The sequence below is a fragment of the Ylistrum balloti genome, unplaced genomic scaffold (genome assembly GCF_031769215.1).
Source record: "Ylistrum balloti isolate Yb309-2 unplaced genomic scaffold, AGI_CSIRO_Ybal_v1 Utg370364, whole genome shotgun sequence".
In the NCBI taxonomy this organism is placed as follows: Eukaryota; Metazoa; Mollusca; class Bivalvia; order Pectinida; family Pectinidae; genus Ylistrum; species Ylistrum balloti.
This window is the reverse complement of record NW_026782257.1, coordinates 198,628-222,979: the sequence shown is the minus strand read 5'-3', so window position 1 is coordinate 222,979 and position 24,352 is coordinate 198,628. Positions and strand designations below refer to the sequence as shown.

The 24,352-nt window shown below is 36.2% G+C and overlaps 2 protein-coding genes across 3 annotated transcripts in view; one reads left to right on the top strand and one right to left on the bottom strand.

Annotated features, from left to right (window-relative positions):
* LOC132553890 (uncharacterized) overlaps positions 1-2,932 on the top strand; it is a 39,231-nt gene extending 36,299 nt beyond the window's left edge. Inside the window, exon 49 of the mRNA XM_060218179.1 lies at positions 2,733-2,932. Coding sequence (XP_060074162.1) covers positions 2,733-2,864 — 132 coding nt within the window. The 3' untranslated portion in view covers positions 2,865-2,932. The remainder of the gene's footprint in view (positions 1-2,732) is intronic.
* Positions 2,933-17,292: 14,360 nt separating this feature from the next.
* The window catches only part of LOC132553885 (uncharacterized), a 51,022-nt gene continuing 43,962 nt past the window's right edge, over positions 17,293-24,352 (bottom strand). For both annotated transcript variants that reach the window (XM_060218171.1, XM_060218172.1), the window contains one exon: positions 17,293-22,303. In XM_060218171.1, the coding sequence (XP_060074154.1) occupies positions 18,188-22,105 (3,918 nt within the window). In that variant the 5' untranslated portion in view covers positions 22,106-22,303 and the 3' untranslated portion in view covers positions 17,293-18,187. The remainder of the gene's footprint in view (positions 22,304-24,352) is intronic.

Here is a 24,352-nt window from a genome sequence, read left to right as displayed (position 1 = left end):
TCATTGAAATTATAAATCTGAATTCTACCACAAAAACTGTAAATAATCTGTATTATCATTGAAATTATAAATCTGAATTCTACCACAAAAACTGTAAATAATCTGTATTATCATTGAAATTATAAATCTGAATTCTACCACAAAAACTGTAAATAATCTGTATTATCATTGAAATTATAAATCTGAATTCTACCACAAAAACTGTAAACTAAGTAAAATTTTCATTTGTCTTATTTCAGCAGGTACAGATTAAAATAGCATCAATAAAAACGTATATTAAATACAATCTAATTTTCATGAATACTTAGAAGTTTTAGGTTATCTCTTAATAGCATATTTTCTATTTTGTATTATTTATGAACTACCGTAGAAGCAAGTTTTGGTATTTATTAGTGTTAAAAAAATTATATTTATATTCAAATTCTTATACGACTCTGGTTGTCTTTTTTTTTAAATAGTCGTACATGAAACAAGTGGTATGGTTTCACCTAGTGTGATGTGTGATATTTATGATGTGTGGGAATATGGAATGATTTTGCATATTTATCTATCTATATGCATGTACATGTATATTTTATATGTATGCATGGTACCCTATTGTAGATCACAGATACATATACAATATGTGTCTAATATTTTACATGAAAGTTGTATGTGGAATTCACTTTTCATTTCATCAGAAAATTTGAAATTGTTCTTGTAAAATTACTTTTCTTTGTTTTTGTAATCGCAAAATACATATATTATCATTTAATTATCAAACTTGATTTACTTTGGTTCAAATTCCATTTCAAAATTTGATTTACTCAGATGGATCATCTATTGACCTCTTGAGTATATATATATATTTGTTTATGCCTTAAAACTTGGGTTAATTAATACCGATATTCACCTCATTAGAAGTAATGTTTACATTCATGTGTAAATCTAGCTTTTCATTGACTCGGGTATTTTCATATACATGTACATATCTATATATAATATACTGCTGAATAATATTCGTTTTATCCAAATCATGAAATGAAAGAACTATTTTGGATCAACAAATGTTTTTCCCGATTTTAACAAACATTATAAATAACCAAGACTAGGCAGTGTTTTGTGTTTATTAGTTTAACTACCCGAAGGGCGAGCAAGCTTACGCCATGGTGTAGCATCAGTTGTCCAAATAGCATCAGCTTTTTTGCTTTAAACAAGTTCCTCTCAGTAACCAAGAGGCCAAGGGTACTACTTATAATGAAAATGTAGCATGCTTGGATAAAGGGCTATGAAATGTGTTTAAATGAATGACCTTGACCTTCTTTCAAGGTCATATGTGTCATATATGTTAAATTCTTTACAAAGCCACTTAGTGCTCAATAACCAAGAAGTGAGATTTAGCCAGTAGCATGCTTGCATGAAAGGCTACCAATTTTTGACCTTGAATAGCCTTGACCTGTATTCATTTAACAGGGGTCAAATTTGTTCAGACATCTTCCAAATACCAAAAAGGCATCGAAATATGATTCATACATTCTTTCAAAAATAACATTTGAAAAATATAATCTTGACCAGCAATAGTTGTTAAATAAATATGACCTTCACCCACATTGTAGATCTCGATTATAAAATGTGTTTGTTAGCAACATAGAGTGACAGGTGAGCAATACAGGCCCATTGAGCATCTTGTTCTCTTATATTTCATGTTTTGGAAAAAAACCAATATTATATTGACGACCTTAAATTAGCTAAGGTCATGTATATATCTGTTGAGAGTTGATCAAGGAACAATCTTGTTCCTCTATATCTAGAGTGAAAAACAGAATCTCCAATGTTTCCTGTTTTCTGCCATTAACAAATTCTTTCCTTATGTTGATAATGTTAACAATTGAAGTGTTTTTGCTTTCACTTTACCAAAAATCACAAATAATACTGTTTCAAACATTCTTTGTGTGTTTCAACTACTACCACCAACTTTTAGGAATGGATGAAACAAGGTACTAATCAATATCAGAGTATGATTAAGTTTATTTATAGAATCTTTTTTGGTCACTGAAATTTCAGGCATGTCTGTAGTTGATCGAGAGTAAGTTAACCAGTTATTTAGTGTTCAATTCTTCATTTACATGAAGTTTTGTTTTAAATTTAGGTGTTAATGTTTTTGTTGTTTCTCATTCAATGTTTGAAGTTTGGTTAAAAATTCATATTTATGTTTAAGCTTGTAAATCATGCTCAGAGTTTAAATACATGATGGAAATAGTTCTCGTAGCAAATAAATCTTCCAAAAGGGAAAAATTATCTTACTATCACTTGTAATGGGTTCTTTGGATGGTGAGGGAACACCTAAGATTGGACACATGGAGGGTCTGAATTAAGGGTGGGAGGGTCTGAATTAAGGGTGGGAGGGTCTGAATTAAGGGTGGGAGGCCACCATTTTCATATCATAAGATAATTTATGTTTTTTTACGCATATTCTAAACCTGATGATACAACCCTTTGTACTGATATGTTGCAATGTAGGATTATCTTTTTATCTTATGATGTGTTCCCTTGCATGACTCTCCATAAGATTAGCATGTCCATATCTAATTACTGTAACAGTGATAATACCTAATAACTTATCATAATGGCAAAAATGTCCACTTCCTGTTCCCACCCACTATCTCATGAATTTATTGTAGATACCAAAAAAACTTCTAATAATGATGGTACTTTTTAAAAAATCTAATCTTTAAATTTTTGTCAAATTTTAGGTGCACAGTCGACTGCGGAGTAGGATTGCAGAACAGTTGATGAATGAACTAGAGTTAGACAATGAAAGTACTATCATACAGCTGGAGAAATTACAGCTAGACAGTAGTCGTCCCAAGGAAACTGCATACTGATCATCAGACAAGGGACATAACTCAAGGAGATAACGAGGAGATAAATTAGCTTACACAAGATATCATTAGTAATGACACCAGTGTAAAGGAGAATGGAAATTATGGAAATTTCTTGTTATGCACATCTGACTTGTGTTTTATGAAATTGACTGTTTCCATTGATGTTTCCTTTTTGAAATGATGTCTTACATGAAGCATGAAGGAATTAACCAGTGTGATGGAACTCCCAGCTGTAACAGAGCTAGAGTGATTTCTGGAATAACAACATGCCAGGGAAAAATGGTTTTCTACCAAATAAATTCCAATATATGTATTTGATATGGCAATCAACATGCAAAGGGGAATAACTCCTGAAGGCTTGTATATTGAAAGTTTGACCATTTGTATCTTGACCTTTGACCCTAGACTGGTAATATTCTAACAGTTAATCTTGATTATTCTTCGTTTATTTGGACTAGAATTTCACTTTTGACTTTAACAAAGTGATTAAGTGTTACTTTACCAGTTGACTTTAACCTATAGTAATACATGTATAGTAGATGTTATACAAAGTTATAATGCTATTTTGATAATATTTTATTGCATGCAATAACTAGGAGATGGTCTTAAACTATTTCTCATATAAATATCACATTGAATTCTTTGACTGGTTGTATAGAAATGATTTTAATTATTAATGTGTTAATAATTATAATTTCGTACACTCCAGATTGTGCCTTGTGTCTGTAATAAATTGAATAAGTTAGGTTTTGTCCTGTTTTATTACAAATATTGTGACCTGTTTGTAGTTGTTTGTATTTTTCTGGTGGTTTATGGTTAACGAGAGTTCGTTTTGGTAGAGCGCTGTTATAATTGTGTGTTTTTGCATTAAAAAAAGAACTGTTTGCATTTCATTGTTCATGTAGACAGGATTTCATTTTTTTTTTTTTTTTATTTTTCTCAATGTTTTAATATTTTTGGTAAATTATTAATAATTGATGTTGTTTAAATTGGTGCTTTGTTCAAATATCTCGTTATATTGGTATTAAATGTATTCAACTCATCTACTGAATACATGAAGCATTGTAAAAAGGTAAGGTTATATATATTTTCCAACAGAACAGTTATGGACTTTAAAATCACAAATATAGATCTAAGTCTTATTAAATGATATTTTAACTTTTAATAATACAACAGTATTTGAGCAGTTTTGACCCAGAGGAATATTTTTTGTCACATGCTGGCCAACTGCTTGTATTTCTCTGTTGATATGTGAATTTCTTTATTGATATGTAAGTTTCTCTGTTGTCAGTTTTGCATGAACATTAAAATTACCTGTAATTTGTAACCAATTGTAAATAGAATTGCAAATAGATTCAATAATTCAGTGCTATTTCTGTAGAAATTAAATACAGGTCTCTTTATAATCAGGTAAATCAATGTAACTGCATGAAGATTAAAGCATTTCGTCCATTTTATTGAATTCCTTATTAAGGGATTTATATTTAATATGTACTAATGGAAATCCATGTAACAGCATTCTTTAAAATATATTATCCTTTATAATGAAGGACTCATTTTGCAAGTGGTCTATTTACATATGTAGTAATATTTTTTTACCTATTTTACAATGTTAAGTTAGGGCAATGTTTAGTAAGACTCGTTGCTGTGATAGAACTAGAACATTCCAGGTTTTAGAATGTAAATCGTATTAAAGACTCACTAAACAAAGTATGATGTTGTATTCTTTCTTTAACACTCCCCACACTCCATCCACCCCAGTTTTTTAGCAGGACAGATATGGTATATTATTTAGTCGGTTTATCTCACCTGATGTTCATGTCAGCCCAGGTGGTAAATTTTAAGCTCACCTGAAGGATTGAAGAGTTTAAACTATACTGCAGTAGCCGAGGTCTGTCAACTTTTACAAAACAACACTACTACTTTCAAAAGTGAAGGAGAATTATTCTGTAAAATGTTTGATCTCTTTGCCTTTAGGGAGCGAAAAATGAATGTTTGCAAATGTGTTAAAATCTGTCTTTCTTAGGAAGGATTGATTTTTGTCCACGTTTGTGCTGAAACATCCTTTGGCAAAGTGAATTCAATTTTGTACAGAGGTAGGCTTTCACAACCCCTGGACAAAATTGGACGGAGGTAATTTGATCAGAAACATCTTTACAGGAACAGAATGAACACAATCTTGTGTATAGACTGGGTCTGACACCCTTTGGCAAAGGGAAGGGGCCATGTAGTTGAAAAAGAGGAAAAAACTTTAAATTTCTTTTTCTGTTTGGATTGATATATTTCAACCAATTTAGTTGGAAGCATGTTTGAGTGAATGGAACTTACTTTTGTATAAACAATAGGTTTGACCCCATGGGAACAGAGGGGCAGGGCCTAGGTGGGAAAAATATATATACAGTCTTTAATTTTTTTTTCCATAAAGTTTAAATAAAGCATTTTCAGCCAAACCAAATCGGGTGAGTGGTACAAGCCCAATGGTCCTCTTGTTTATCAGAAAAATGTGGAATGATGTGGAGAAAAATTTATCAAGAAATATTCTTCATTTGTAAATCTTAAACAAAGGTGGGCTTTATGGCAGACATGTCGTATTAAGGTTTAAATTTACCGATCATACACTTCTCTAACTTAGTAATAATCCAGTTAAAATACACTGCCAAGTTTTAATCAACTTTAAAAGTACAAGTCTATTTCAGGTTCAATTGAGACTATTTGTTTAAAGATTGACTGTCTGTAGAAATGTAGAAAATTCTTGAATTTAAAAGTGCACGCTGGCCATTTCAGATTAAATAAAGAGAGTTTTTAGAGGAGACCAGATATTACACACAGAAACTTGAACTTCAAAGGTTTCATAATATCCTCTAGAATGAAATCAGACTTTAATTAACGTAGTGGTGAAATTTGAAAAGCACAGGATATTATCTAGGAATAAAAGAAAATGAATTCTACTAGAATTGCAGGTGTGGCTTATACTTCTATATACTACACTGTCATTTCCCAGTAATTTGGTTTTTTCTAAAAGAGGAAAAAAATTTCTTTTTTTTTTTTTAAAAATTACTTAGTTCAATGAATTCTTTTCAGATTTCCGGTGGAAAAGGAGTTTTATGGCTTTGTGTGGTCTTATAAACAACCATGGTATTATCACTGATAAAATCTGATTAACAAGGTATGGGCTTATCAACAACAACGATATTATCACTGATAAAATCTAATTAACAAGGTATAGGCTTATTAACAACAACGATATTATCACTGATAAAATCTAATTAACAAGGTATAGGCTTATCAACAACAACGATATTATCACTGATAAAATCTAATTAACAAGGTATGGGCTTATTAACAACAACGATATTATCACTGATAAAATCTAATTAACAAGGTATAGGCTTATCAACAACAACGATATTATCACTGATAAAATCTAATTAACAAGGTATAGGCTTACCAACAACAACGATATTATCACTGATAAAATCTAATTAACAAGGTATAGGCTTATCAACAACAACGATATTATCACTGATAAAATCTAATTAACAAGGTTTGGGCTTATCAACAACAACGATATTATCACTGATAAAATCTAATTAACAAGGTTTGGGCTTATCAACAACAACGATATTATCACTGATAAAATCTAATTAACAAGGTATAGGCTTATCAACAACAACGATATTATCACTGATAAAATCTAATTAACAAGGTATAGGCTTATCAACAACAACGATATTATCACTGATAAAATCTAATTAACAAGGTTTGGGCTTATCAACAACAACGATATTATCACTGATAAAATCTAATTAACAAGGTTTGGGCTTATCAACAACAACGATATTATCACTGATAAAATCTAATTAACAAGGTATAGGCTTATCAACAACAACGATATTATCACTGATAAAATCTAATTAACAAGGTATAGGCTTATCAACAACAACGATATTATCACTGATAAAATCTAATTAACAAGGTTTGGGCTTATTAACAACAACGATATTATCACTGATAAAATCTGATTGATTGATTTAAACGTATTCTATTATCAGTATTAGATAAATGGATCCGAGACAAGTTCTAGCAACTTATGAACTCTTCTCCATAAATGAAATTACAAATAATTGATATACTGCACGAGACACATATTCATACTATAAAAACGAAAGTGATTCGTAGACGTACAATTGTAAAATCTGATTAACAAGGTATAGGCTTATTAGCAACAATAGTAAAATCAACAAGCATGATATTACAAATAGTTAAATATGGTTTGCAAAGATTTAGCTTAATAACCAGCACAATTTTACCATTTGTTAAATTTTCTGCCTTGCAACAAGTTCCTAGATATTGTATTGTTGGTTATAAATGATAACTCCTCAGACATATGTTAGTTTCTTTACTGGGAAGGTTGTGGGAAGGAAATCGCAACCAACAGATGTTTATAAAGTACAAGGCCATATGTTCATCCCAAAAGATTTGTTACTACAGGACAAAATACTGGTGACATTTAGCACTCTGATGAGAGGCAATGTGTGGGCCAATATGTTTGTGTGTGGATAAAAAGCCTGTGATCTTCGAAAGTTGAGATAGATGTTCCTCCAACAAGGGACAGTAGCTAGGTTTGTCTGGTCAGCAGTGATTGATCTAGTCTGCTTCCTGGAAGTCTTTCTCCCTGACCACTTAAAAATTCCCCCCCCCCCCCCCCCCTTTTTTTTTACAGAAGTACAAATACCATGCCATACAACAAACTCTAACCATAGATCCAGAAAGTATGGACCTATATTCTATGTATTTTTTTTTTTTGTAATTCTCTAATCAACATATCCCTTATGACACAGACGCTATTACAGCCCTAATGAATTCATATATTGACTATCTGGAATAATTCAAAATGTTTTCTCACAAAAATTCACCTCTAACTTATAATTTTCTTGAAAAATGGGGAGAAACATAAATTTTTCAAGAAAAGAGGTTGATAAGCTGAGGAACAATTTCTTTATTCAATAGAAAAGAGACTGGACTCTTGGACAATAACACAGGATATATATCTTTTATTTAAACAATCCGTTTATCAAACAGACATTAGTTTTAAAAAAGCAGGTCTGATCCCTATATTACAATTGTTTATCAGATAGATCATCTTAGAGACACAAAATACATTTTTGGATCCATGTGTCTATTTAGAGGAAGAGGCATGTGGTGCCTGTATAATTCAGCTGTCAGAATTTACACGATAATCTCGTAAATCTGTCATGTTTATGATCATACCTGTCAGTATATACAGACGTACTTTTAACAGCTGTATTAAATCACTTAATTTTCAGCTATCATACTGGTTTTATTGTTTTCAATAAATTGTAAAACAGACAGGCAGTTTTAAATCTACCATTGTTAATTGAAGAACCTGTTGCTGTTCTCCAGGGACCTGACAAGACAGGGACATGTCACCTTCATATAAATCATTCTTAAAATTAGTGCGATTAAGTATCCTTAATCTGATTCCAAAGAGTCATAATTATTAAGCCACTTGAATGGAAAATAGTCTGTTAAACCACTCTAGAAAAGATAACATTTGATTCTGATGACAACTTTTGTGAATTTCATTGTCTTTAACAAAAATGGTCTAAGAAAATCAAATTCAAATACTTACAATTTGAATGTTTTTTTAATTTGTTTAAAAAAACAAAAATTTACAGAGAATGAAATCTCCTTCAGATTTCAGTCGGGGGAGAATATATGTTTAAAATGATGCAAGAATGAAAATATAGCACATGGTATAGAATATTTTTATCCTTAATATGGTACTCAAAAAGAAAAACTTTTCCTAACAATTTTACCAAGGCATCTACATTGGAATATTTTTTGCATTCAAAATTTTGAGAAACAGACCCCGGAACCCTTTACCAAAATCCCAGGAGCCTGTTGCATATTTCTGAAGCAAGAGAAGATGCTAGCAAAAAGGAACATTGTAGAGTTTGGAAGGAAGATGGAGGGCTTCCTGCCTATAACATTATGTTGGTGATAAGAAAAGGATTGGAGAGAATGCAACACTTCTTTTGCCCCCTGAAAGTGAGAATATCTGATGACACGGATTGTCCACACATCCATGGCGTTACAGTTCTAGTTCATGTAGAAAGTGGACTGATCGGATTCTAAAAAGACACAGGGACCAGTACTATTCACAGGAACTAGTACAGTTAATATTACAAACAAAGTGTCTGACTGACCTCAAACACAGGGACCTGTATTGTTTGCATGGACTAATACTGTTAATATTATCAACAGTGTCTCACTGACATCAAACACAGGGACCTGTTTCGTTCACATGGACTAATACAGTTAATATTATCAACAAGTGTCACACTGAACTAAAACACAGGGACCACTACCAATAATACTGTAAGGGATGTGCATCACTGACTTTAGACACAGGGACCAGTACAATTAATACTTCATATAAAAACAGTGTACCTTACCAAAACACAGGGACCAGTACCATTAATACTACATGTGTAGACAGTAAACCTTACCAAGACACAGGGACCAGTACCATTAATACTACATGTGTAGACAGTAAACCTTACCAAGACACAGGGACCAGTACCGTTAATACTACATGTATAGACAGTATACCACACTGAGACACAGGGACCAGTACCATTAATACTACATGTATAAACAGTATACCACACTGAGACACAGGGACCAGTACCATTAATACTACATGTATAGACAGTATACCTTACCAAGACACAGGGACCAGTACCGTTAATACTACATGTATAGACAGTGAATCACTGAGACACAGGGACCAGTACCATTAATACTAGATGTATAAACAGTGTACCTCACTGAGACACAGGGACCAGTACCATTAATACTAGATGTACAAACAGTGTACCTCACTGAGACACAGGGACCAGTACCATTAATACTAGATGTATAAACAGTGTGCCTCACTGAGACACAGGAACCAGTACCGTTAAGACTACATGTACAAACAGTGTACCTTACCAAAACACAGGGACCAGTACCATTAATACTACATGTATAAACAGTGTACCTCACTGAGACACAGGGACCAGTACCATTAATACTAGATGTATAAACAGTGTACCTCACTGAGACACAGGGACCAGTACCATTAATACTAGATGTATAAACAGTGTACCTCACTTAGACACAGGAACCAGTACCGTTAATATTACTTGTATATACAGTGTGCCTCACTGAGACACAGGAACCAGTACTGTTAAGACTACATGTACAAACAGTGTGCCTCACTGAGACACAGGGACCAGTACCGTTAATACTACTTGTACAAACAGTGTGCCTCACTTAGACACAGGAACCAGTACCGTTAATATTACTTGTATATACAGTGTGCCTCACTGAGACACAGGAACCAGTACCGTTAAGACTACATGTACAAACAGTGTGCCTCACTGAGACACAGGGACCAGTACCGTTAATACTACTTGTATATACAGTGTGCCTCACTGAGACACAGGGACCAGTACCATTAATACTACATGTATAAACAGTGTGCCTCACTGAGACACAGGAACCAGTACCGTTAAGACTACATGTACAAACAGTGTGCCTCACTGAGACACAGGAACCAGTACCATTAATACTACATGTATAAACAGTGTGCCTCACTGAGACACAGGGACCAGTACCGTTAATACTACATATATAAACAGTGTGCCTCACTGAGACACAGGGACCAGTATCATATATACTACATGTATAGACAGTATACCTCACTGAGACACAGGGACCAGTACCATTAATACTACATATATAAACAGTGTGCCTCACTGAGACACATGGACCAGTACTGTTAATACTACATGTATATACAGTGTACCTCACTGAGACACAGGGACCAGTACCGTTAATACTACATGTATAAACAGTGTGCCTCACTGAGACACAGGGACCAGTACCGTTAATACTACATGTATAAACAGTGTGCCTCACTGAGACACATGGACCAGTTAATACTACATGTATATACTGTGTGCCTTAACATGTATAAACAGTGTACCACACTGAAACACCATAACACCATAAGAGGAGTGCAAGTTCTGAAATTCAAAATTTCAAATGACTTCCATAGCATTTTAAGACAGAATTTAATTTTTTATCCAAGATTTTAGTCAAGAAAACAAACATCTCATCATACTGAAAAGTATATAGTAAGTCAGACTCCATATACAAATTATATCAACCAAGCTGTCCATACCTTGTTTTTAAATTATTTGACATTTACACCTAAATCATGAACGATACCAAAGATCCTGAGGTTGAAAAAAAATTTGGCAAAATGTCAACGGAAGCCATCACAGCAGGTCAGGAAAAGATTTCAAGATTATTAAGTGTGTTTTCATGTCAAATGTAAACATTATCAGGTAATAAATGGACTAAACTGGAGGATACATTTACAAACCCTGTCCTTCAGTTACTTACAAGTCAGGGCTTATCTCTTACCACAGAGCAACAACATTCTGGCTTTATTCAGAATATGCCTTTCATTGTAGAGAATTTGTCAAAGTTGATCCGTAAAAACTGAAAAAAAAAATTTTTTAACAATAAATGTTTCATAGTTTTATTTTCCTTCTTTATCCAATAAGGTAGAACACCTCACCTCTTTACTACTTATTTTACCATTAAAATATTCAACCCAGCCAACAGAATTTCACTACTAAGGTGGCAAGGCTAATTTTGATTTCAAAGAGTATACCTACTGAATTTCTTCGTTAAGGTGGCAAACATTACTTCAACTCCAAGGTGTACACCTACAGAATTTGACTGTTATGTGACAAGACTCACCTCAATTGCCCGATTAACACACACATGATTTGACCGATATGTGGCAAGACTCACTTCAATTCCAGGGTAAACACCCTCAGAACTTCACTGTTAAGGGGCAAGACTCACCTCAATTGCAGGATTAACACACACAGAATTTGACTGTTATGTGGCAAGACTCACTTCCATTCCAGGGTAAACACCCTCAGAATTTCAGTAATGTGGCAAGCCTTACCTCAATTCCATGATATACATCCACAGAATTACAATGTTAAGGTGGCAAGCCCACAGAATTTTATTGTTAGGGTGGCAAGCCTCACTTCCATTTCATGGTATACAGTCACAGGGTTTTATTGCTAAGGTGGAATGCATTTAGATCAGAATGGGGTGTATCATAAGTCTAGATCAGAATGAGGCATGACAGGCATCTAGGAAATCAGAATATGTGTGGCATGTCATAGAGATCAGAATGGGATTTGTCATTAGTCCATTTGTAATGAGTTTGGATCAGAATTGGGCTTGGCACGAGTCTAGTTTAGAATGGGACTTGGCATGAGTCTAGATCCGAATGGGGCTTGACTTGAGTCTAGATCAGAAAGAGATTTGTCATAAGCCTGGATCAGAATGGGCTTAGCAGGAGTCTAGATCTAAATGGCGCTTGACTTGAGTCTAGATCAGAAAGGGGTTTGTCTTAAGCCTGGATCAGAATGGGGCTTAGGATGAGTCTAGATCCAAATGGGGCTTGACTTGAGACTAGATCAGAAAGGGGTTTGTCATAAGCCTGGATCAGAATGGGGCTTAGCATGAGTCTAGATCCAAATGGCCGCTTGACTTGAGTCTAGATCAGAAAAGGGTTTGTCTTAAGCCTGGATCAGAATGGGGCTTAGCTTGAGTCTAGATCCAAATGGGGTTTGACTTGAGTCTAGATCAGAATGGGGTTTGTCATAAGTCTGGATCAGAATGGGGCTTAGCACGAGTCTAGATCCAAATGGCGCTTGACTTGAGTCTAGATCAGAAAGGGGTTTGTCATAAGGGGCTTAGCATGAGTCTAGATCCAAATGGGGCTTGACTTGAGTCTAGATCAGAAAGGGGTTTGTCATAAGCCTGGATCAGAATGGGGCTTAGCATGAGTCTAGATCTGAATGGGGCTTGGCAAGGTCTAGATCAGAATGACGAATATTAGAGAACAAAATGGGGCCAAAAACTTGACAGATATATATGGTTGTGATATATACATCAGTTTGTCTGTATTCAATGTAAACTGTTGATAAGTCAATCTGATGAGTTCCAGTGTCTGTTTAAAGATTCATACCTGTCAAAATCCGACAAGGCCCAGACATCATTTTAAATTTCTATCTGACAGCCAATCTGTTTCAATATTATCAGCATCACACATTATACAATGTAGCTTCATTCCAGTCAAATAATTGTATTAAAAAAGCCACCTCAACACACTCTGAGAACACCCAGAATTAGAAACGCAATTATAAACAGAGGTGGTCTCTTAACAGAGGTGGTCTCTTAACACAATTGACCTTTAAACAGAGGTAGCCTCTTTACAAAAAAGGTCTTTTTACAGAGGTTGTGTCCAAAAGATTGTAGTGTAAAAGATCATGATGTTATAGCCTGTCACTGATTTTTTTCAATATTCTTCAGTTTTTCTATGGCTTTCAGTATTTCACAGTAATACTGAATCACATGTACAATGTACAATTACAGAAAATTCACAACAGTTATGATCATTAAATGATCAGTCAGCCATAGGTTCGTTTTTCATTAATCTTTTAATATTTTATTAAATTTTCTACCCAAAACAAATAACAAAACACACCCTAAGTTTATGATTTTTTATGATGAACATAGCACCTTGTTTCTTCAAAATACAATACATTATAAATTGTACATATTGGTTGTCAGTCCATACAATATCCAAATTCTCACCACACACTTACTGTTCTCACAACATCCAAATTTTCACCACACTTACTGTTCTCACAACATCCAAATTCTTACCATACAGCAAGTGTTCGCACAACATCCAAATTCTTACCATACAGTTACATCCAAATTCCCAACATACAGCAACTGTCTGCACATTCAAATCATATACATACTATATCTACATCTCCAAACACACCACAGATCCACCACTCCTCAAAATACACTCGACGCCATTAACAATTTTTGCTTCAAGGACACATATTTGTTAAATCTTAAAATCAAATCAGTTATTATTCCTGGTACATTTCACAAGTAAGTTTATGTCATTTTACAGTAGATAAAATTTCTATATAAATGAAGTGTTAAAAATTCACAACAAAAATAATGTCTAATTAGTTCAAATGCTATAAATAGACACAGCTACCATTTCTTTTAAAACATTGTGAACAAACTAAATACTGGATGTGAAAGACAATTTGAAAGACTTTCATACTTCAGGATCAATTGCTTAGGACTGAAATATCAAATCAATACTCCTTTAATTTCCACATGCATGATATCAAAATAGATCTTGAATCAAGTTAGCTTCAAGTCATTTTTTTTTTTTCAAGATGACTGAAATTAATAATACCTAGGTATGTAATATAGGTTTAACAAAATCTATCCTTAGGAAAACAATTTCTCGTGAACTATTTATACCGACACAACTCTCACACAACCACACTCTTCCAAACAGACTAGAATCAATTTAATAAATATGAATTTTCATTAGTTCTAATGAGAACTCAATAGTCATGAAATAATAATATATTAAATCAATACTAGATATACATATATATCTACATTATTGAATATGTAAGTGTTCTGTTTGTAAAATGAGATAAATAAAACTTTGTCGCTTGATACTTTCCTACCAATTCGATTTCTTTAAATTTAAAAATTGCTTTTTTTTTTTAGTTTCATTTCAGTAACACATTTTACTCTTAAACAAACCAAAATAAATTCTAATATTTTCTGATGTTTGTTTTATTTTGCCATTTTACAAATGAATTGAAAAACATGAAAACATAACATTACAGTGTAAATAATAAGGTATGTTAAAAAAAAATATAATAAAAATCAACAAGATTTTCACCACTTTTTTTAAGTGAAAGAAGACTAAATATTTTATATCAGCATCAATCTCATATTGGATGGAATTCTGAAGAATTTTTTTTTCTCAAAAATTCAAATATTGATGTCAAGAAATATGAACTGCCTTACCATATGTTAGCGTCAAGAAATATCTCATAAATATGTTACATGTGCAATGAATATTTGTATTAAAAAAACTCGACCATTCCTGCTGCACATGCATTGTCTGGGTACTGTATACATCACAGGAAGACAAAAACATCTAGAAACAAAAGAAATGACAAGACGTTGAGATGGGAATGTATTAAGATTGATGATATATGGCACCTGTGTTCCATACAGAGATTCTGATATGATTCCATTTGATTACACACTATGTATACCACACATGGTAGCGTGATAAAGGATACAGGGGGGAGGGGAGGGGGATACCAGACAAATCTTTTTATACAACTACATACTGAATCAGCTGGGCTAATACTTAGTGGGAGGAATTTAAGGGAAGTTAAGGGAGGGAGTATATAAGGAAGGATGGGGAGAAAGTACAGGGGTGGAGGGGAGAAGGAATAGGTGGAAGACAGGAAAGGAAGTATAGGGGAAAGGAAGAAGAGGAAGTAAATGAGTGAAGGGGAGGAGGTATAGGAGTGAAGGGGAGAAAGTATAGGTGGAAGACAGGAAAGGAAGTTTAGGAGGAAGGAAGAAGAGGAAGTATAGGAGTGAAGGGGAGGAAGTGAAGGAAGGAGTGAAGGAAGGAAGTGGAAGAGAAATTAAAGAGTACTGGACATTTACTTAAGATCATCATTCCATGGATGGAGAAAGAATGTCACATTCTACCTACTACTGTCATCATAATTCATTGATCAGAAGGATAACACTTCATTGTAGAACTGGTTGAAGTATGGGAAAGGGAAAAGGGGGTGGGTGGAAGTAGGGGTGTAGGGGTAGGGGGTAAGGGACCAGAGGAAAACTCGTGTGGGGGTAGGGGGTAAGGGACCAGAGGAAAACTCGCTTACAAAATTCTAGGATAAGAATGGAGATGACAAAAAGACCATGAATTCACAACTCAAAAGTGGAGAAAATATCAATACATGTCTCAATGATCTACGAGTTAAAAATGTAACACTTTTATGAACCACATAGTTTATAATTTGTCCCTATGGCCATGATTACAAAGGGAAATTAGTGTTCGATGTTTTTATAGACATATTGAAATGCCCGATAAAGATTTGTATACCATCCTACCAACATAATTTGTAATATCAAACTACCGCTCCATGTCAGATTTTTATTTTCTTTTTCTCGTTTTTAATTTCCTCTACAGATTGTGTTGATTCAATATTAGATACAGACATCACAGAAAACATTAATTAATCGAAATGTCTTGAGACGGGATCTGTTGCTATGGCAAAGATTTTTCAGGTAATCCAGTTAACAGTTAATGGTTGCTGTATTGGGTTTTCCTGAGATATAGCAGACATTTCTTAGACTGCCCTCTTCCCCTCCATCCTACCTCTCCTCCTTGACAAGAGGGCGTTTCTTAGACTGCCCTCTTCCCCTCCATCCTACCCCTCCATCCTACCCCTCCTCCTTTACAAGAGGACTTTTCTTAGACTGTCCTCTCCCCCTCCATCCTACCCCTCCTCCTTGACAAGAGGACTTTTCTTAGACTGCCCTCTCCCCCTCCATCCTACCTCTCCTCCTTGACAAGAGGACTTTCCTTAGACTGCCCTCTCCCCCTCCATTCTACCCTCCTCCTTGACAAGAGGACTCCTTAGACTGCCCTCTACCCCTCCACGCTACCCCTCCTCCTTGACAAGAGGGCATTTCTTAGACTGGCCCTTTTCCCCTCCATCCTACCCCTCCTCCTTGACAAGAGGGCATTTCTTAGACTGCCCTCTTCCCCTCCACGCTACCCCTCCTCCTTGACAAGAGGGCGTTTCTAAGACTGCCCTCTTCCCCTCCACGCTACCCCTCCTCCTTGACAAGAGGGCATTTCTTAGACTGCCCTCTTCCCCTCCACGCTACCCCTCCTCCTTGACAAGAGGACTCCTTAGACTGCCCTCTACCCCTCCACGCTACCCCTCCTCCTTGACAAGAGGGCATTTCTTAGACTGGCCCTTTTCCCCTCCATCCTACCCCTCCTCCTTGACAAGAGGGCATTTCTTAGACTGCCCTCTTCCCCTCCACGCTACCCCTCCTCCTTGACAAGAGGGCGTTTCTAAGACTGCCCTCTTCCCCTCCACGCTACCCCTCCTCCTTGACAAGAGGGCATTTCTTAGACTGCCCTCTTCCCCTCCACGCTACCCCTCCTCCTTGACAAGAGGACTCCTTAGACTGCCCTCTACCCCTCCACGCTACCCCTCCTCCTTGACAAGAGGGCATTTCTTAGACTGGCCCTTTTCCCCTCCATCCTACCCCTCCTCCTTGACAAGAGGGCATTTCTTAGACTGCCCTCTTCCCCTCCACGCTACCCCTCCTCCTTGACAAGAGGGCGTTTCTAAGACTGCCCTCTTCCCCTCCACGCTACCCCTCCTCCTTGACAAGAGGGCATTTCTAAGACTGCCCTCTTCCCTCCATGCTACCCCTCTTCCTTGACAATGATAATAAAGGTTCATTTTATACAACATCAATAAAACTATGTAAAATGATGGAAGATAAAACGCTAGGATCTGATGACCTCTTCATCAATAAAATTACTGATAACACTTTCTGTTACTCACATCGTTTACATTTATTCATGGTAATGTATGGTAATCATAAACAAACCAATGGTCCTATGTCATACATCATTAATAATCATACTTAGAAAAAATACTATATCAATATTTGTTTTTCAAAAATGACCAGAGTGAATATTGCAAAAAGGCCCCATTAGTCAGTATTATGGATAATCTCTTGATCTCATCATTATCATCATCTTTAGATATCATCAATAATAAAATATACAATGAAGTCTTAAAAGTTCCCTTTTATTTTGCAGTCGAAGGACATAACACCACTTCATTTCCAACTCAGACATAAATAAATTATTTTTTTTTTTTTTAATGACAAAAATCACAGATTTCAACTTTAAAAAAGTTTTGTATTAGCTTCTCTAAAATTCCACATCAATAATATGTGAAATTTATAAATTACTTGAGGCGGTGAGAGTTAATCATTACCTAAAAAAAAATTTTTAGCGGATTGTGATAAAATTGTGTCTTGGAAAAAGATCATCCATTTTCAACAAGGAATGTGCATGGCTTCTTCTGTGAAAATGCTAAAACCATTTCAACAAGTTTCATGTCGTTCCAAGGACTAGGGCATCAAATTTTTTTGCAAAACAAAAGGTAGGTAAAGGGTTTAATCTTCTTACCTGATGACAAACAAGAAATAATGTAAAAAAATTAATCTGATTGGATCAAGAGAATATCACCATCTGTTTTATACTATGAAGTATAAATATTGGCCTTGAATCTGTCTAAGCAATCGGAGTCTGTTGACGCATGTCTACTCATGCGTTTTGTTATTAATGGTTTTCGCGTGGGTGAGCTCGGAGAACACGGAGCATCAGATGGTGATGAAAGATTTGAACTCATATCCAATGAAACCTGATTCATATCAAGTGGTAAACTGTCTCGTCTGTGATCTGATTGGTTGACATATGGGTCATGACTAGGTGATTGGTCCACAAGAAGTCGACTCTCTGCATTCGTTTCGTGTGATGATACTGGTACAACATTAGGAAGACTTTTAACACTACTTGTGTCACTTTCTACAAAACTACGTTCATACACTCTATCGAATTCCCATTCCATACTTGCAGCAAGATTGAGAGCAGACATAGGCCGCATGGTATCCGTGCCCGTTGTCCCTATACTGGTTCTCTCAAGGTCCATACTTTTGTATTGGTCAAAACAGTGACCACCGACCACCTCCTGGGGGGTCTTATTGTTGTTATTTTGAGCTTCGTTCTCAGTTCTATAGAAACCTCCATTGAGGACTCCATGTGGAATAGCACCATTTCCAACTGTCTCGTCATTTACCCTGTAACTTCTCATAGCACTTCCATTTACAAGGTCAGGAAGACTTGCTCCCAGTTCTGAATCACAACAATTCAATTCTTCATCACTACGGAATCGTACTAGGCCATCTTCTATCACAAGGTGAGAGGGACTTTCCGAAACCTGGCGATGAAAGTTTCCATTTAAATGAGGTGCATACGTCACCCGTGGTTTTAATACTGTTTCCAGTTTGACATCCTGAATACCTTTATTGAAAAATTTCATGTTTTTCTGTTTATCTTCATGTGTTTCCGACATTGCATGTCCATCAGAGTTAGCTGAAGTGTCTGTATTTTCATTTGACCCTTGAACTCCACAACTACAACAAACACGCTTAAAGGGCATTAAATACAACCAACACTGACTCTCCTGTTCTCGTCGTCGGTATTTCAGTGGCTGTGATGCCACATACACCATAGTGGCACACATAAGCAGTTCCATTAGCCTCAGTAAGAACTTGTATGCATACCAGGGCCAGGCCTCTGGGGTGTGCCCATTCTTTAATAATTTAAACACACCAAAAATTCCATACAATTCCAATGCAACGCACATTAATCCAAAGACTGCTGCCACAAAAGTCACTTTAATTGAAAGACTGATGGTGTACTTTGATGTTGATTTCTTTCTTGTACGCTCTGTCACAGAAGAATTCCCAGTGGAGAGTGTCTGTTGGATCATGGTTTTCTGTCGCTTGATGGCGGCACTATACAGCCGCCGGAATAAGTAGAAATATCCTACAAACAGCACTATGCCCCATGCTACATAAAAAAATTGACACACCAATAGTAGCACACGAGCTTCCGAAAATATTCCTACAATAACATCTGTGATCAGAGACAGGGCGAAATGAAACAATATAATTCCAACTAGCACAGACAGCTTCTGAATCTTGGGTGAAATCACCTGCATTTTTGTGGCAATCAGCAATGCATAAAACAGAATACTGAATGCAGATGTGAGGCATGGAAATGCAGTGCTGTAGAGGAAATAGTCCACAATATTGTGGAATGTGTTATTGATGTTGTGTGCATCCACCAGCAGGTACGATCCTCTCAATGTACACTTGATGATGATTAGGATGTTAAGAGTGACAAAATAGTTTTTACTGAGGAGGTGGTTCATGCTCCACAGCCTGATCACACTCAGAAGACTGAACAAGGCCAAAAGTAGAAACAGGATTCCAAAGAAATAAACGAAGAAGTACCAGCCCCACTGCCATAACTCCATAGCAGCCTCCCAGTCTGGCCGTGGTTCAGAAAACACTGACAGTTCCCCTTCTGGTTCTGGTTCACTATCTGGTTCACTTTCTGGTTCAGGCTCAGATGTAGAGTTTAAGCTGGTTTCAGGAGTTGCTTCTGGCTCTGCTGTGACAGAAGGTTCGGGTGTTGCAGAAGGTTCAGGTGTTGCAGAAGGTTCAGGTGTTGCAGAGGGTTCAGGTGTTGCAGAGGGTTCTGGTGTGGCAGAGGGTTCAGGTGTGGCAGAAGGTTCAGGTGTGGCAGAAGGTTCTGGTGTGGCAGAGGGTTCAGGAGTGGCAGAAGGTTCAGGTGTGGCAGAGGGTTCAGGTGTGGCAGAAGGTTCTGGTGTGGCAGAAGGTTCAGGTGTGGCAGAAGGTTCAGGTGTAGCAGAGGGTTCAGGTGTGGTGGAAGGTTCAGGTGTGGCAGAAGGTTCAGGTATTGCAGAAGGTTCAGGTGTTGCAGAAGGTTCAGGTTCAGGTGTGGCAGAAGGTTCAGGTTCAGGTGTGGCAGAAGGAACAGATGTGGCTGAAGGTTCAGGAGTAACAGAAGGTTCAGGTGTGGCAGAAGGTTCAAGTGTAGTGAAAGGTTCAGGTGTTACAGAAGGTTCAGGTGTGGTAGAAGGTTCAGGTTCAGGTGTGACTAAAGGTTCAGAAGTAACAGAAGGTTCAGATGTGGCAGAAGGTTCAGAGGTAACAGAAGGTTTAGGTGTGGCAGAAGGTTCAGAGGTAACAGAAGGTTCAGGTGTGGCTGAGGGTTCAGAGGTAACAGAAGGTTCAGGTGTGAAAGGTTCAGGTGTGGCAGTTATTTCAAGATTGATATATGGCTCTGATGTTGTGGTTGGTTCTAGGGTTGTGGTTGGTCCTGGGGTTGTGGTTGGTTCTAGGGTTGTGGTTGGTTCTGGTGTTGTGGTTGGTTCTGGGGTTGTGGTTGGTTCTGGTGTTGTGGTTGGTTCTAGGGTTGTGGTTGGTTCTGGTGTTGTGGTTGGTTCTAGGGTTGTGGTTGGTTCTGGTGTTGTGGTTGGTTCTGGGGTTGTGGTTGGTCCTGGGGTTGTGGTTGGTTCTGTTGTTGTGGTTGGTTCTGGTGTTGTAGTTGGTTTTGGTGTTGTTAATGGTTCTGGGGTTGTGGTTGGTTCTGGGGTTGTTGATGGTTCTGTGGTTGTGGTTGGCATTGGGGTTGTGGTTGTTTTTGATGTTGTTGATTTAGGAGTTATGGGTTCTGCAGATGTTGATTTTAGAAGTGTGGATTGTGGAGTTGTAAATTTTGGAACTGTAAGTTTTAGGATGGAAGATGGCTCTGTTGTAGAGATTTGTGATGGTGTAAGAGGGTCCTGAGTAATTGGATGTGGTGTTGTAGTAATATCAAGTGTAGTAACAGGCTTGCTTGAGGTTGTTAGTCCAGACAAGGATTCGGGTGTGGTGTTCACTACAACACCCGAACCTTCTACAACAGTCAAATCCTCATTATCCTTCACTGTCTGATGATTGATCAAACTAGTAAAACTTTCTGAAGTTAAGTCCCCTGAAAAACTCTCCTGTGTTGTAGTTTGTGAGAAACTGGGGACAATGTTGGAAGGAGTAACCTCCCCTACTTCTCTAATAACACGTTTCTTGCTGCTATTACCATCCTTGATAACCTGATGACTTGTACGTGAATCAATAGGACTGTTCATCCCCTGAACTAATCTGTGGCTGTCTATTTCTGCACCTAATTGAGTTTCTATCCCAACAGTCTGCAGGGAGCCCTTCTCTGGACTTTCCGTCTCATCCATTATTTTAACACTTTTTGATTTGTTCACAGAACCATTTTTCATCCATTTTAACTTCCTCCAGACATCTTTTCCAATGGTTTTATGTAACATAGGAATAGATACTGACTCTGAATTAACTTTCTCCGGGATTAAGTTTTCGCTTTCATCCAGCCACTGAAAATGGACTTGCGATGGTTGGTATGTCCTTGTTTTTTCTTCTCCATCATTTAATCGAAAGGTTTGCGTTGATGATGCAAGCACACACAAGATGGCTATGATCACAACTTTAGTCACAACTAGCTGGATACAATTAAGTTCCATGATATTGAATTTAAAAGGCTCATATTTGAAATGCACACGTCATGAATATATTCTTCTGTTGTTACAAAACATTTACATGATTCTGATCACAGTCACACGTAAGTTGTAGATTCTGTTGTTTGTTTTTCCTTCTTGCTACATCTGCGGTTATTGCAGTCTTGTCCTCAGATCGTTGAAATTGTGGTTATCACTCACAACCTATAAAGAAAAAAAAATTCATCAGAAATATTGACTACTCTGTATGAAATTGTACACACTTTCCTATATTACTTTGACAAATGATAAGATTTTAAGACGTTTCCTTTATCATGACAGACGATGCTTTCATGGATTATTTCAACATAAAGCAAGACTACAACCCATTATAAACATACAAGCAAATTAACATTTCTGTCAAATACCAAATCACTAGATAAATCTTGTAATTTTCTAAGCAAGTCATGAGAATGTTTTAAACCTGTGAATAATCACTTCTGTTAGGTAAGCCTCCAGATACTCATTATGTTATGCTACAGATCATTACAAGCACCATGATGATGAGATTTCATTTATTTTTGTAAGAATTCATTTAAATCAGGCTTTATTTTGAATTTACTATATTTATCCTGCAGTTACCCCAGGGTTCAAACATAAAACATAAGAGAATGGGCTTATTACTGGACATAACAATTTCTAAAATTTTTATCAAACAGCAATAAATATTGGACCAATTGCCAGACATGGGCTTATTACCAGGCATGGGCCTTTTACTAGACATGGGCTAATTACCAAGCATGGGTTTATGAAAAGACATAGCCTTATTACAAGACATGGGCTTATTACCAGGCACAGGTCTTTTACTAGAAATGGGCTTCTTACCAGGTATGGGCTTATTATAAGACATGACCTTATTACAAGGCATGTGCCTTTTACTAGATATGGGCTTATTACCAAGAATGGGCTTATTTCAAGGCATGACCTTATTACAAGGCATTAACTTATTACCAGGCACAGGCCTTTTACTAGACATGGGCTTATCACCAGACATGGACTTATTACCAGGTATGTGTTTATTACCAGGCATGGGATTTTCACCTGACCTGGGCTTATTACCAAGCATGGGGTCATTGCCTGGTCAAAGTGGTAAAATCTAATCGACAATTTCACATCTCTCAGTTGGAGCCTAACATCCACCCGAAACTGACAATTGTGTTACATCATAATAAGACTATTCCTTACCTCATTTAATCACAAAAGTTATAATATTTGACAAAATCTGTTACAAATTTCCATGACAATCAAACATTTCTGCATCACTATATCTATACATATTGATCTTAAAGATTAGAATTTTTTTCTAGCAATCAAAAGTCTGCGTCAAACCTCAAAAGCATTACATCACTTTAAACATTACGGCACCTCTCATGGCTAGAAATTCTAAATTGAATATTAGCGTCTTCAAAAACATAAAAACACATTATCAACTATCTGGATTTAGGCAAAATGCATCTTTAAGCATGCAACCTGTTTTCATCAACAAGAAATAATTGAAAGTTATTTAGATCCTACCCATTCATGACCAATTTATTGAATGTTTCTTGTTGAAATACTGTATTTCATACAAAAAAAACATACACAATAAATTGCACTTCAGACTTGACAGATCAAAGCAAGTTTTCTATATTGATTTCTAAAGGATGATAATCTAAAATACTAAAACAATTTTCCCTGTACAAATTAAAAAAAAAAAAAATGAAAACCAATTCCATTTTCAATTTTTGGCTAATAATTTTCCTGTTCAACATTACTTACTGACACCTGTATAAATCAAACCTACAAACTAGGTCCCACTGTATACATTTCTATATAACCCTGTATAATCTGGACACCTGTATAATCTGGACACCTGTATAAACCAGACTTATAACGAGGTCCCTTTGTATACATTTCTATATAACCCTGTGTAATCTGGACACCTGTATAATCTGGACACCTGTATAAACCAGACTTATAACGAGGTCCCACTGTATACATTTCTATATAACCCTGTGTAATCTGGACACCTGTATAATCTGGACACCTGTATAAACCAGACTTATAACGAGGTCCCACTGTATACATTTCTATATAACCCTGTATAATCTGGACACCTGTGTAATCTGGACACCTGTATAAACCAGACTTATAACGAGGTCCCACTCTATACATTTCTATATAACCCTGTATAATCTGGACACCTGTATAATCTGGACACCTGTATAAACCAGA